The sequence below is a fragment of the Passer domesticus genome, chromosome 3, assembly GCF_036417665.1.
Source record: "Passer domesticus isolate bPasDom1 chromosome 3, bPasDom1.hap1, whole genome shotgun sequence".
NCBI lineage: Eukaryota > Metazoa > Chordata > Aves > Passeriformes > Passeridae > Passer > Passer domesticus.
Window position 1 is genome coordinate 111,399,276 of NC_087476.1, and position 14,604 is coordinate 111,413,879.

General features: G+C 41.3%; 1 protein-coding gene across 1 annotated transcript; it reads right to left on the reverse strand.

Moving 5' to 3' along the window:
• Positions 1-2,889: 2,889 nt before the first annotated feature.
• LOC135297839 (uncharacterized) lies at positions 2,890-11,484 on the reverse strand. Its single transcript, XM_064415793.1, has 5 exons — positions 11,477-11,484; positions 10,987-11,385; positions 9,809-9,902; positions 8,744-8,824; positions 2,890-5,132 (listed from the first exon to the last, which is right to left on the reverse strand). Exons 1-5 carry the CDS (start codon positions 11,482-11,484, stop codon positions 5,100-5,102), a joined length of 615 nt encoding a protein of 204 aa, XP_064271863.1. The 3' UTR covers positions 2,890-5,099.
• Positions 11,485-14,604: the final 3,120 nt, after the last annotated feature.

A 14,604-nucleotide genomic window follows, 5' to 3' on the forward strand; every position in this document is an offset into this window, starting at 1 on the left:
CACTTTCTATAATTATCTGCTTAAGGTCCAAGGTGTTCTCTCACTGACAATCAAAATACATCGAGGGCAATCTATAGAAGTGGTGCAGAAGTTTGGGATAAATGCTCTGAGTTGATACAATGAAAACCTCATGCTGAATTATACAGACTTTATTCAGTTGCTCAATAAATTACTGGTGCAGAAAAAGTGATTCCTGTAAGTATTTGGTGTTTGCTTACAAGGCATGGAGTAAAGAAATACTTGCAGTGCTCTTGTCTGACATTCTTCGCTGTACTTTAGAAGGCCAAACAGTAGAAAGCCTGAAAACTCATCAAAACATTATTGACTAAATCTCTGTATCTCTTCTCATAGCTGTTAAATGTATCCTGTCTGGGACTTGGTTATAATTTCAGGTGTGTTTGTCAGTCTTTAAACTGTTCTACTTAGCCTTCCTGTGTCTCCCTTGCTGCTGTAAAGCCTCTGAGGAGGAAAACACCATTCTGTGACGGAAATGGCACTGAAAGCCCAAATTAATAATTTGGGCTTCATTGTGTTGACCACTGTGGAGGTGCTTTAAGCCATCCTGTATGATGTGCTAATAAGCCATTCCTGAATGTGGGTGTGATTTATACTGGCAAGATAATTTTGCCTTTGTCAAGACAGCTTTTTCTTTATTTAAATTGGGAAGAGAGGGGATGGGAAGTGGAGCTAAACTGTACAGTGATCTTTTTGCATAATTGTCGACAATAGAAATGCTTGCTGGGCTGGTTATGTTGGCCACAAATCACCTTTTGGTGACCCTTGAACAGCCTCACATTATGAACAGAAAGGTGTAAGACCTGGGTGAAGAGCTTGCTTGGAGCATTTATAGCATAAGCAATTTGGACAGAGTTGTCAAGTGCTAGCTCATCATATTCAGACCATCTTCTAAGCTGCACTGAACTTCAAATGGGTGTGTATTTAAATGTTAATGATAACTGGTTCTCTGTTTCTTGAAGAGTTGGCTGCTGCTTTGAAGAGATCACCTTCCTTCCTGCATGAAGGAAGAGATGCCACAGAGTGCTTAGTGATAACAGGAACTTGTTAATTATGTGTTAACATAGAATAGTTAGAGATGAGGCAGCTTCATAGAGAGATGTAGTGCAAGTTGTCATGAAGGGGTTTCCTTTGTGAGGGTGATGTGCAGAGAGAAGAGCAACTTTGAGTCTGCTGATTTTCTCTAAAGTGAAGAAAGTTAAAACAACTTAAATATCAAGATAGTGAATCAGTATTTCTTTTCTAGAATCTCAGAGTATTGCTGTGAGATTAGAGGTGGTGGGGTTACAGAATAAGCAAGATTAGGAAATTACTACAGGACAGTGCAAAGTGGTAAGTCAACAAGGCTCATTGAGGCCAGGGTGATATGCAGGAATCACCACTTACTTTATTCTGTTTAATGTATATGTCTACTAGCAGCCTGAAAAGCCTTGCTTCAGAGCCTGTTAGAAATGCTTTGCGTGTGGGACAGATTAATTTACATTGTCATGATCCATCCTTACCCTGAAGATGTGGGTATTGCTTTAACAGTTGATCAAAACAAATCTAGGATAACAGATATCTGTCAATGCATCTGTGATCTGTGAATTACTTCTAAGGGGTTCACAAGATGTAAGTAAGGACAGCCTTCAACTTGTATATGATGGCTTAAAGCTCTACTTCAAAATTATTCAGGAACTAAAATTTTGAAAATTGAAAAAAAACCTAATACCCTCCTCCCACTGAATTGATGGCTTTTAGTTAAGTAACAAATGGACAGTATTCTCCCTAGCTTTTGCTTCCTAATATTTGTGAGAGAACAAGAAATATTTTGAGAACATGGTTGTAGTTAATTATACAAAGCCCACCACAGAGTCTTTACGTACAGCTTGTGGATTTGAACAACAAATACAAGGAGTCTTTTTTTTTTTTTTTGTACTTTTTAATAGATTCAAGTGGTTTTGCAAAGGAACCACGTGTCTCTCCCTCTCTGTATGGATGAAAGTGAAGCAGAAGGGGCTGAAATGACTTGTCCAAGAGCATTAACAGGGCTATGAACAGAACCCAGGGTACAGGAGTCCTTACCTAAGGCTTTCTCCACGGTGTCATGTTACTGCTTTTAGAAGTAAAAGAATTCTGTCTATTATTTTGAACCATCTCATATGCTGCTAATATGTCCCCAGACTAAAAATACTGCATTGAAGATTTGGTTCTGACCCAGTGTGAATTTCTGACTTGTAGCTCTTTAAACTTAGAGGGATGTTTCTCCTGAGATTGGAATATGTGGGCCTTTCAGAAATAGCTAATGATACCTAGAACTGGTTGAACATGCTTGCTGTGCAGCTCAAAAATTCCAATGTCATTTTGTTGCAATGTCTCTGACCCTCAGTTCCTCTTAATTGTGTTTTACAGCCCATCTCATGCAGCCAGAATCTTCCCACTCTTGCAGAAAAAGACTCTTAAATCTCTCCTTGTTTTACCTGGAATCCATGTCTCCTGAAATCCAGCTTGATGTTAGCTGACCTTCCTGGGTTGCCTTCTGGGTGAATGTCTGTGGCTGGGATGTTTTCTGTTGCTATACCAACCTGGTTTCTGCACTAAAAATAAAGACCTCAGGGTGGGGAATGTGTGTTGTTTCCTATAAGCTCACATGACTGTTGCAACATGTTTATCTAACATGTTAATTCTAATTCTTCCCTAACAAAAACTCTCTGGAAGCATGAGTGGTACTTCACTTCTCATTAATTTATTTTTTTTTAATAAAAGTAACTTCTAAAAAAAGTCCTGGAGGGATTGCGTCTGAGTTTTAAAGCATTATTAGCTGTCTTGGTAGCAATTTCATAGCTAGATAAATATCTACACAGCTGCCTTCTGGGTTTTTTGGGAGTATGTTCAGCAGAGGAAGAGAGAGTGGGAGTATGGAACTGTTTCAAGTATCCATACTATATTTTCAGCCCATTTTTCCTGACAGTACCTAATGAAATCCCCAAACTTGGTCCTCTGGATTATACTGAGTTTTATGTGTTTCAGATAGGTTTCATTTTTAAAATTAATCAAAATAGTTTGGGGATAAATTACATAATGTTTTGGGTGATGAGGTATTATTTTGACTTGGTGGGTCTAGTTCACTCAAGGTTTGCTTCTTGCTGCTCATTTTCAGACATGTATGTACAGAGATCAAGTATGGGCCTCACTCAGTTTTTATTCCTTGGAGCCTACTTTTGTTTGCACATTGCATCAGCAGTATGTCCCTGTGCTGAGTTCTGTCTTTAGAGCTGGGGTTTTCTGCCCCCCAGATAAGGCTGGTGTGGGTGTTATTTATATTGCCTTGGAGAGGATGCAGCCTGAAGAGATCTTTCAACATAATGAATTGAGTCAGGTCCCAAATGAGAAGTGTTTACAAGAAGTACATCCAATACTCCCAACTGGAAAAATCAATCATTTAATACCAGGAGGCTGGAGTTATATGAGGGCCTGGCTCCAGATTCAGACCTAGGAAAGGAAAAGAATGGCTTCTTTATGAATTTTTTTGCTGGCTTAGGGATGGTTCTTCCCTAAAAATATCTCAGTGGGATTCTGAGCTCCTCATTTTTACAAAGTACTTAAATTCCCTGAAGCTGGTCTATCACAGCCTAGAGGGACAGGAGCAGTTAGGGACACTTTGCTTCACCTTTGTTATGAACAGCTAATATGAAACAAGTATGAGGAATCTGAGTCTTCATTTTCAATGTGTCAAACAGTTGGCAGCATTGTAGAGCATCCAAAGGTGGGGTGCTTAAATGGGATTTAATATCTCCATACAGAAAGGGGTCAGCAGTGAGAAGTGATGCTGCTTTCAGTCCTGAAGGCAGGAAGACAAAAGTGGTCTCACCATCAGCACGTGAATACAGCTGCCTTCACTTCAAATCTGGAGAGCAGGTGGGTGTGGGTTTTATTGGTACTGACAGTTTTAACCCCAACAGCAACTGTTGTTGTTAACTGGTGGGAACAAGTTCTTCATGGTAAAAAGAGAGAGATTACAGTTTTTCACTTTGCTGCCTGGTAGACAGATGCCATTTTAAATGTCCTGCTCCAAAGTTCAATCCTTTTCTACTATAAGAGTTCTCTCAGTATAGAAAGATTGGACCTGCCCAGGAAAAAAGAGTGTGTAGCATATTGTGTACATATGTCTTGGCAGCTTGCTCCTCTAGTTGGAGCAGGTAGAAGAGAGGAAATTAGGTCCTTTTGCTCCATACTGCTGCCTCAGGTGGACCTCTTGGTTGTGGTCTCTCTGATAAGTGGGGGTAAGGTCTAATTATTCTTATGACCAAGAGATTTCATCAGAAAGCATTTTTGGATGCCCTGAAGGGTGTTTTGTAGTTGGGGTCCAAATTGCTGTTGCCCTTAAGAAGCAGTCTTGATCTTTACAGTCACATTTTTGCTGCCCCTACCCTGTGCCCTGTTCTGCCAACCAGCATTTCTGCAGCAGCACAGGTAGGCAGGTCAAGGAGGTAAAATGACTGCAAACTATTCTAGCTAAGGCACAGCTGTTTTACAGACATGTGCAATGGTAGTGCAGAAAAGTGGTGGGAAAGGATGGCTCCTCCATGAAAGAAGCTTGCAGCCAGATTGGCTCACTGTGATCCTGGAAGCATGCCTTTAGTATTTCCCTGGGCCTGTGAAAGTCACTCCTGGTTAGATCTGTTTTATTGGAATGCTCTCAGCCATGGCTGTGGGAGCTCTCTGGGCTGCTGCTGGAGCCCCACATTCTGCTCTGTGGTTGAGCTGTGTATCCAGGAAGGTGGCAGCACGTACTTCAGAGATGACCAACTCGGGAGCACACAGCAAGTAAAAAGACTTTAAGCGACGTAATGACTTTAAGCAGTTAATTTCTCTCTGTTGCCACGTGGTGGTGATGTTGGTTGTTGCCTTCAAGGAGCTTTGGACTTCTGCTGCTGAGGGCACGTGACAGATAAGTTGGGAAGGAACGTCTTACAGGCCAGTACCTATAGGTGACTTTCTCCAGTGCTGCATGGTTTGTGCAGTTATCCACATGGTGGTGATATGTTTGCTTCAATTTATCCTCCATTTTCCACGTACACATTCCCACACCTCAGCAGGGTCAGCTAATCAACAACAGGAGATGTTGAGATGTTTTCCTAGGAATAAGTGACAATATATAATAGATTTCAAGAGTAACGTGCTGCAGGTATCCCCTTTTGAGTCTACTCAGTTGTTATCTTAGGTTATTCCAGATCTAGAAGGTTTTCCTATCCATCTTTATCACATGAAAGGCTTGCTTGTGATCTTTTTGATTCCCTAATGACCCTGTTTCCATGGTAAATCCCTAATGTGTCAGGTTCTTATCATTATCTTATTTTATGCTGATAAGCAGGCACACAGGATAGATCATCCATTCAGAATGGATGTGTTTATTTAGTGTTTATAAATGAGATCAATGGCACTGTAAAATCCTCTCCATCAACTCTTGGTGATGAGCTTGAGTATGATCTAGGCCTTAATAAAATTTATATAGTATATGTAAATGCACAATAACTGTAAGGGCAGCTTACAGAACAAGTGATTTAAATATGTTAAATAAAATCTGGCTTTCTTCCACTTGGCTGTGTCCAGTACTACAAACTCAGATTTACTGAGTCAGAGTTCCTGAGTCTTAAATCTTGTTGCTTAAGTTTTTATGGTTTTTACACAGCAAATCAAAAAAAGAAAAATGGGAAATGAAGATTATCATATATTTTCAAGTCTCAGCTAAGATGAGAAGGAAAACTTGAGTAAGGCTGGTGTAATATTCTAGAGAATTTTCCTTTTAGGAGTTAGATAAAGGGAAGTGATGTCTCTATGCTGTTTTATGGAAACAGATTACTGACTGTCATTCTGAGTTCATGTTCAACGTTAGTAGAGAAGCTGTTACTCTAGAAGTTTATAAATGTTTAACCTTTATTGTTTGTTTTGTAATCTTCATTTCTTAATAGCTGATCCTTGTCTTTGTTTTTTATCAAACTGGCCATCTTATTACTGTGTGTGATTAAATGGATGACTTTGTCTTGTAAGCTTGGCAAAACCAGGCGTATTTTGATGCAAGTTGGGTTTTTTCAGATTTACGTCTGTGTAGGTGGCATTTCTTCATTTCTTCTGTGAACCACTTTGGGTGTGGAGTAATTAATAGTTGTTCACAAGAAGAAATGCAGTCAGGCTTTTTTTTTTTTTTTTTTTTTTTTTTTTTTTTTTTTTTTTGTTGTGAGGCAGAAACCAACTGAGAAGAAGAAAAAGCATCAAATAAAATTTTCGCTCTCTGTGCTTGGTTCCAACATGACATTAGGTGAGGTAGTCAGTGTTGGGCAGTACTGGGCTGTGGCTCCTCAGTGCTGGAATTTTGCAGAGTTCTGAACATGTTTGGGTGCAAAGGGGAGGTCCAGCTCTCCCAATGCCAGAGTTTCCACAGCCTGCGTGAGCATCTTGAGAGGTGACTGGTTCTGTTGCACCACACTCTGTTGGGTTGTGTGTGTGCAGGGTTTCCATACTCAGCCTGTGAGGTGTGGAAAAAGAAGGTGGCAGTCCAATCTATGAGTCAATTTTTGGAGGTGTGGAAGAGCAGTCAGTGAAGGAACATAAAAAGGTGAAGATTGGGGAATGGAATGTTTGGCGTTGGTTTTAATTAGAAACATCCTGTTCATCACTCATATGTGAGATAAAAAGGGAAGAATATCCATTATTACAGTACACTGACAGAGGAAATATCTGTATTATAGTGAGCAATCGTAATTGAGCTGCCAAGTATAATTGAATTGAAATACAGACCCTATTCCAATAATATTTCCCTTATTGTAATGTATGAGTGAGAGTCAACTGGCATTGTATTTATTCCTAATCTTTCTGCAACTGATGACTTTTGTCTAAAATCCAAAGTACTTCAGTACTAACTCAGTATTAAACTTAGCAATTACCTCTGTCAGATAAAAGATGAATACAGCTCAGAAAACAAACCTTTCTTTCATAAACCCAAGGGTTCTTGTACCTGTCCCCTCACACGGGTACAAAGATGGCACTGGTACCGTGACCTAGAAGAGCAGCTGTGTAAATCAGAGCAGGAAGCTGATGCTTGCAAAGCTCAGAGCTGAAGGTTCTTTTGGTTTTGGGGGGGAGCTTTGTTCTTGCCGAGGAGGAACCAAGCGCTGAACTGCTCTGCTCACGCTCTCCTGGGCGTGGTGCTGTGACTCGCTGAGAGAGGTATGTGCTGCCCGTGACTGCAGCTCATCACCTGGAGTGACCTCTCCCTTCCAGCACTGCAAACCAGCTGCACTGAGACTGTTACTCCAAGTGGTACTGGAAATTAGATTAAAGTCTGCTGCTCCTGGATTTGGGTAATTAGCTGGCAGTACCTTTAAAATACTTTTTTAGAGCATTTGGACAATGATGTGAAACATGCATCATTTTCAAGGCTTAAAGCTTACTAAATTAAGTGAAACAATCTGAGATCCTTCCACGTGTCAAATGGAAAAGTTTAAAGGTTTAAATTCAGGGTGTTCTACATTATAAAACTTAACAAATCTCAATATAAATGGGTACAAGTAGTCCTTCCACCCTCCAGTGATACAAAAGATTTTCCTCACTTTCTATGTAGACTGCAGCTTCCTCTGAACCATTTTTTTTTCACTTCTGATTAGAAAGCATGTGAAGAGATGTTGCAAAGTCAATACTTTGAATTACTGTAAAGCTGTGACATGTCATACCTAAAAACAGTGGTAGAGAAAACTCCTAATTTCTAAAATTTTTCTAAAATACACAGAAAGACATTTTTGACATTATTCTGTTCAGGTCGTCAAACTGTAACCAGCTATTGAACTACAATGTAAGACGTAAATTTTAGAAGAATGAAAAGTGCAGGAAGTTTGAATGATGCATTACCATAAATTTACTCATCTTTTATATAATGCCTTCTTGAGGTGCTGACATTTTCAGTACATTAATTGTTCATAATGAATACTCTTGCATAAAACATTCAAAGGTAATTTTCTGAGGCCAAAGAATGACTAAAAAGTTATTCACTAGAGAGCAATCAATAATCTGTATCCAAAAGAACACTGGTGAAATGTGAAATAAACTGATGTTACAGGTAGAGGAGTTTGCATTTATAAAAGAATCTGCCCTTTTTACAGGTTTGATGCCCTAAAACAGAAGCCATAGATTGGTGTGGACTGGTGCAGAGGCAAAATCATTATGTTCTAATCATGTTTTATTGAAGGCAAGGAAAAAACCAGCTTTGAGTAAAATATCCATATCTCTTGTGGCAGAGATCCAAGAGGTAGCCACTTCTGCTGCAGGTAATATATGATTGCTTTTGTGCTGTATACTTCAGGATGGATAATAACAATCAGTGAAAATATGTTTAAAGGATATACTGAAATATCAGGGAAATAAATTAATTGATCTATCAGGCTTCTTCCAGGCAATAGATTTTAAACAACTTGTCAAATATTTCTTGGCTGTTACACCCTTGCATAAGAGCTTTCCCTGGTTCATAAAGAAAATTAATGTGAAATCAATAATCGTATTTAAAAATTCACCAAACACTTCCCATCCAGTGAAAGTCTCACTTGCAGAGTGCCACTAATGCAACAGGCAGAGTGGGAAAACCACACAGACTTGACCTTAGTGGTTAAAACAGAAGCCAGTGCAGATGGAAAGTGCAGTGAAGAGATGCTTTCAGAAGCAACCAGGAGGATCTGCCTGCTTCCCCACAAGAACAAACCTCTAAACAGAGCCACTTGTGAGTATCAGCTTGCAAAAGTCTTGTTTGAAGATGCAGTCGAGATGCTGCTCTGACTTCCTGCTAGAAGATACAAAGTGGCCCAAACAGCAAGCCAAAAAAAACAAACAAACAAAAAAAAATCAACAAAACACATAAGGGTGAAAACCACAACAGAAGAACTGTAAAATAAGTTTCCTGTAGCATCATACAACTCTATGAGGCACCCAATTTCAGACAACAAAGAGGGAACATTTGATACTTCAGGTTGCTTCATTCTACTCTTGCAGAAAACTTGGGATCATTTTGGAAATGGGAAGAAACAAGGCATAAATTACATTTGTGTTTTGGTTTATAATTTTTAATAAAAGAACAAAGAGGAGTAATTCAGTACATGGTGGTTTTGTGGCCATATCTGCATTTAGGCTATTTTTCTGGTGAAGGAGGTACACTGTGTAACCATTTATGTAAATTAATACAATTGTAATTACCCACTGTTGCCACATTTGATCTGTGAAAATAAATAGGATTTGTCAGTATCCCCTCTTCTTCCCCTCCCTCCCCTAAGTGATTCAGAACTGATTTCCAGCCTCTTGTACAGGGTTGTTCAGCAAGGGCAGAAGGTGAAGAGCAAGCCTGGGGACTTTGGGGGTGGAGGTGTCTCTCCTGGAAGGCTGGTGTAGTGAGCTGCTGCATCCAAGAGCAAATTCCAGAGCTTGCTCAGTTTTGTCATCTCCAGGCATCCATGCCCACAGTCTCTCAATGACATTCACAAAAATTTAAAAATATACTGCTTTATTACTTGTGGTGGTATCTAGGTTTGGGGGTTCACATGTCTCATACCTCCCCAAGCTTTTTTATCTGACAGAGTTAAAATTTTGTTTTTCCTTTTAGGTTAGAATTCAGACTCAGGTGTAAGCACTTGACTCCCAAAGCTGCGTCCTCAACCAGCAGCAAGGAGCTGCACGACAGAATTGGCAGAATTGCACTGCTTTAAGCACTTTTGGAGACATATGCTGCTTTTCCCACTCCTGGAAGCAGTCCCACAGATGTCTCATGATTACTCACTTGAGTCATGGTTGCAGAGTTGACTTTTTGGTGGTTTGGATTCCCAGATTCCAACACGGCACGTTTGACAGAAGAGCAAATTCCCACTGCAGACCTGCCCGGTTGAAAACAGAGAAGATGCGTTTAACCAAAACCCAGTGTTTCGAACGCAAACTAAGCTGCCTCACGCCTTGGAACGCCGTTGGGTGAAAATGAGCCATTTTCCAGGAGAAAGAGACGCCGAGCGCTCGCTCGCTCGGTGTCTGTAGGAGTGTAGCCCCTAATGACAAGAGTGGCAAAGCTAGCCTTTGTCCCCAAGAAAAGGAAAGAAGCCCAGAAGTTTCTCTCAACGATTAGGTGAAAAGCCACCTCACAGGACCTCAGAGACTTCACCAAAAACTTGAGGTCATCTAATTGGATAGAAGCCAAAAAGCCCCACCTGGCCCATCAGGTAGAAAAGAAGAGAACAAAATAACTGAAGTGCTTTTGTGAGGTGTTTATACCAGGAGCAGACCTCTGTACCTGGCTCGAGTTTTTCTGTTTGTTATTTTGCCTTTTATTAAACCTTTTTTGTTTCTAACACTGCAGCAGAAGCCATCCTGCTTATTTTATGCCCCCAAAAGTTAATAGCTAAGCTATCCTTGGGTGTGTTAGGTTTCCTTTTGAGGGCTTATGAGAACTGGCCCAAGAAAAAGAAACCCAATAGGTGTCGGAACCCAGGACACCCCTCTGGGTTCCCTGAATGGCCCAAGGCCCTGGCAGGAAGCCAAAGACACTTGGGATTTCCATTTTAACCCATGGAGCAAATTACCAACCTTGTATGAAGAATTACAAGTCACAAAAGTTTAAGTAGCATGTTAGTAGTTGTCACAGGGTGAAAAGTAGAATTTTGGGATTTTTAGAACGGGGGTTTGGAGTCCCAAGATGGAGGAATTTGGGCGTTCCCTGTCCTTCTTCTTTCTCCTTCCTAACCTCCATGTTCTGGGTGATGCTGGCACATTTAGATTGGTTTAGAGTAGAGACAGACTGTCTAACATAGGTGATAGGTATTGGAAAATAATGGTAAATAAAGTACACGTAGTTACCAGTATAAAGAGATAGCACCGCCTCAGGGCAGTGCAGCGTGCCCTGGAGGGACCTGCAGACCAGGCCTCTGCGGGTCTGAGAGAAAATATTTTGGATAGGAGATAACAAACAACCTTGTGAACCAGAGCCGAAGAACCCCGGCCCTTTCTTCGGCCGTGGGGCTGGGTAAAAGGGACTCTGGGCTGATCCCGGCAGCAGGGACCCCGAGGGCCCGGGGCGGGTGTCGCTGTGAGGGGACATGGCCGCGGCGCCGGGCACCAGGTGGCGCTGGCCGCGGCTCCCGGCCCGCGTTCGCTCGGGAGAGGAGGGAAAGCCGGGAACAGCCGCAAGGCTGGACAGCAGCAGCGCTGGCCCGCCTGGCCCGGAGCGGATTCCCAGGGCGAAATGGCCGCGGGGAGCCTGGGTGTTGTTTTCTTGGCTGAGCGGGGCATCGCCTGCGTGCCGCTGCTCTGCGCCCGGGTTCGTGTGCTCCTGAGCAACGCGGGAGCGCTGAGCCCGTGCCTAACGCTGTTCTGCTTTAATATCTGGGGTACCAGCAGAATAATGGCTTTTTACCTCCCCCCCAGGTGTGCTGTTGCTGTTAAATAAATTATTATTACATACTGCACCATGAACAAATGTCAGACAACCTGAGAAAACTTTAATTTGCTTTGTCTTCTAAAAATTCCATCAGTTTGGTTTTTTGGATTGGTTTGGGTTTGGGTTTTTTGTTTTGCTTTTTTTTTTTTTTGGGGGGGTTTTTTTTGTTTGTTTGGTTTTTTTTTAATTTTTTAATTTTTTTTAAATTTTATTTTTAACGGAAAAGAAAAACAAATTCTGTCCACAACACTCCTTCACAGAGTTTGCAGTATTACATATACCCTGCAAACGGAGATTTAAAGATTCATTGGATACTAGAGACGGTACGAAAACGATAAACATTTCTCAGTGCTTTCTCTAAATTTTCCGCAAGGCTTCTCGAACGTTTGAATCAACTGAGTCTAAGTCGGTTCAGTTTTCAGGCAAGGAAAGTTGTTTTCTTTTTCCTGGCTGGTGGTGTTTTTACAAGAAGTGAGGACAAGATCAGGCAGATGGAAGGGGAAAAAAGTGTGAAGGAATTGTAAGATCAAAATCTTTAAAACTGCATTATTGGTTTGAAAAAATGAAGACATTAGTTGTGCAGCTTCTGAGTCTAAATTACAGAATGTTTTGAAAATGCCATTTTAGTTTTTTAAATTGCTGCATTTATTCAGAGACTGCTGAGAATGAAGAGTATTGATAAGCTCTACTAAGCATTTTCATATGGAATCTATTTTCAGCCACATACCAGAAAATGTCTTTGTTATTTTTTTGAATGAGACCCTAATCTCGGAATGACTTTTCATTTATCAGAGCCTTTTAAGTCTGCTATTGTGTTTCCAGTCAGATCCTTTCCACTCACTTCTTTTTTCCTGTGTCAGCCTCTTACAAACTTGCCATAGGGCAAAGTTCGCAGTTATTTTCCACAGGCACAAGGATTTCCCCTCTCAGGGGTGCAGTTGGGCTTTATGCAGTGGAAGCCAAGCACAAATTAATGCCAGCTCTAATAGCTTGTGATAAAGTTTCTTGTGGTATATCATACTTAATAGCAAACCCTACAATTTGTGATTTAACTTGTTAGCAATTCCAAGGCTTTTGTTTCTTATGCTGTTTAGTCAGGTGAAATGGCTTAGTGGTTTTTTGCATCACCAGCATTGGCATTTGTGTCTGTTGGTGTTCTTATTTAGCGTTGTGTTCATTCCCACTTCAACTATAATTTAGTAGTGTTCAAATACCACTTTCTAGAAAAAAAAGTAAGTTCTGGCATCTTGCAGTTGAGAAGTTGGACAACGTGTGTGGTGTATGCCAAAAAAACCCCAAAGAAATAATTAAACTCCTCTTAAAATTTTATTATTTTTCTGTGGTTTTTTTGGGGGGGAGAGGACGGGTGGGTTACAAATGTAGCACTTTAATTCCCTGAAATATATTTAAGTTTTTCCAGGGTGTTCAAGTTTATTTCTGTGTATTTTATGGGCAAGAAACAAAATTCTCTCAAGGGGTTAAAAAAAAAAAGCACAAAACTTGTTTGTTCTCTCCTAATTCACTGTTACAGATTTTACGACTCCTGGTATCAAGAAGGATTTGTGTTCCTACCCTTGACAGAAACTTCCACCTCCCCATCCTTCTGCAGTGAGGATGAGCCAGCTGTCAGCCTGGCTGCCATTTCCCACCCTCCTGCGGCTGAGCAGAGCTTTTAATCAGTCTTGGAAAGTGTTTTGCTGACCCTTCCCTTCCAACAGAGGCTGATGTTCGGGCTGTAGTTCCTCGTATCAAACGTGCTTTTGGATGTCTGCTGGGCATTTGCTGCCTTCAGCTGGAGCTGGGAGCAGCAGTTTGCCTGTGTCAATGACCAGCTAATAACAGGAGAGAGCAGAACATGCATGGATCAGAGAAAGAGCCAAAGCTGTCCTGCCCAGTGGCACCATGGGCCCAGATTGCTCAGCAGTGGTTTACCAAGTATCAGCATGGAAAAAATAATCAATCAGCTTGTTTAGTAACCTAACTCAGCTGTTAGGGGCAAATGAACATCTGCATCACAAAATGCAAGTAATGGGGAAGAAATCTGGGGATTTGTGCAAGTTCTGTTTTGGAAGGGCCAGCCTGGTCAGAGTCAGCTCTCTGGGAAGTGGTGCCAAGGAACCTGTGCAGATCAGCCAGGGCTCCAGAGACCTGCAGCCAGCACAGCCTGGCTTTGCTTGTCCTCCTGACACTGAGAGGTGACCTTTGGCTGATTCCCTTCCCATCTTGCTCTGGTCTCCTACTGCCATTTGGCTTTGTCCTGTTGAAGTTGAGCTCCTGGGCAGGGGGAGGCTGCAAGTTCCATTTATTGGGTGTGTGTGAAGCCCATGGCACCACTGGGCTGTATCCACTATCTCCAGGCTGCTGCACCAAGAGCAGCTGTTATCAGCAACAGCAAAAACAAGGAGCTGTGATAGAGTGTGGGAAGGGGAATAGCTTGCCATTACTGATGTCAGGTTTAGAGAGTAAGAACTGCGTTTGTGTTATTACTGATTATCCTCTGGAGAGCTGTAAGCATCTCCCTGGATAGGGATGCAGTTTCTGCCCTTACCCTGGATAACCTCATCAGTTTCAAAACGAGACTTAATGTCATTAGAGCAAATTGGCATTAAGGCAAGGGATTTTGTCCAAGAAATTCAGGTTGTCTTTACTTATTTTTTCTAAGCATATGGCATCTGAAGGATCATTGAGAACTTTACCCAAACCAACCTTTCTTCCCAGCTGTCTCAGGTCCAGCTTGTGTGACCAACCTTTTTGCCTGTGCTGCTTTCCATTCTGCTAAGTGGTAAACACATGCTGAAACTTCTTAGAATCCTTCAGGATATTTTATACTCCCTTTGCTCAATCTCATCCAGGCACAAGGGACAATTGGGTGGTCTGGTTGTTAACTGGAAACTTGGTCAGCTCTCCTCATATTTTCAAGATTGGTTATAGATTAATAATTCTTTCTGGTATTACTGTGAATAAATTATAACTCAACAATGGACAAGTGTATATGGCTAGCATTTCGTTTTATGCATTTTCCTTCCTTTTCTACAACATTTTTCTTTTCTGCAGTTTAGTATGGGTACCTACTTGCATGGTAGATTGTGTCTGGAATTCCTGGAGGAGTGATTTATGCTATTCTACTCCCGTTGTCTTTGCTTGCACTTTAG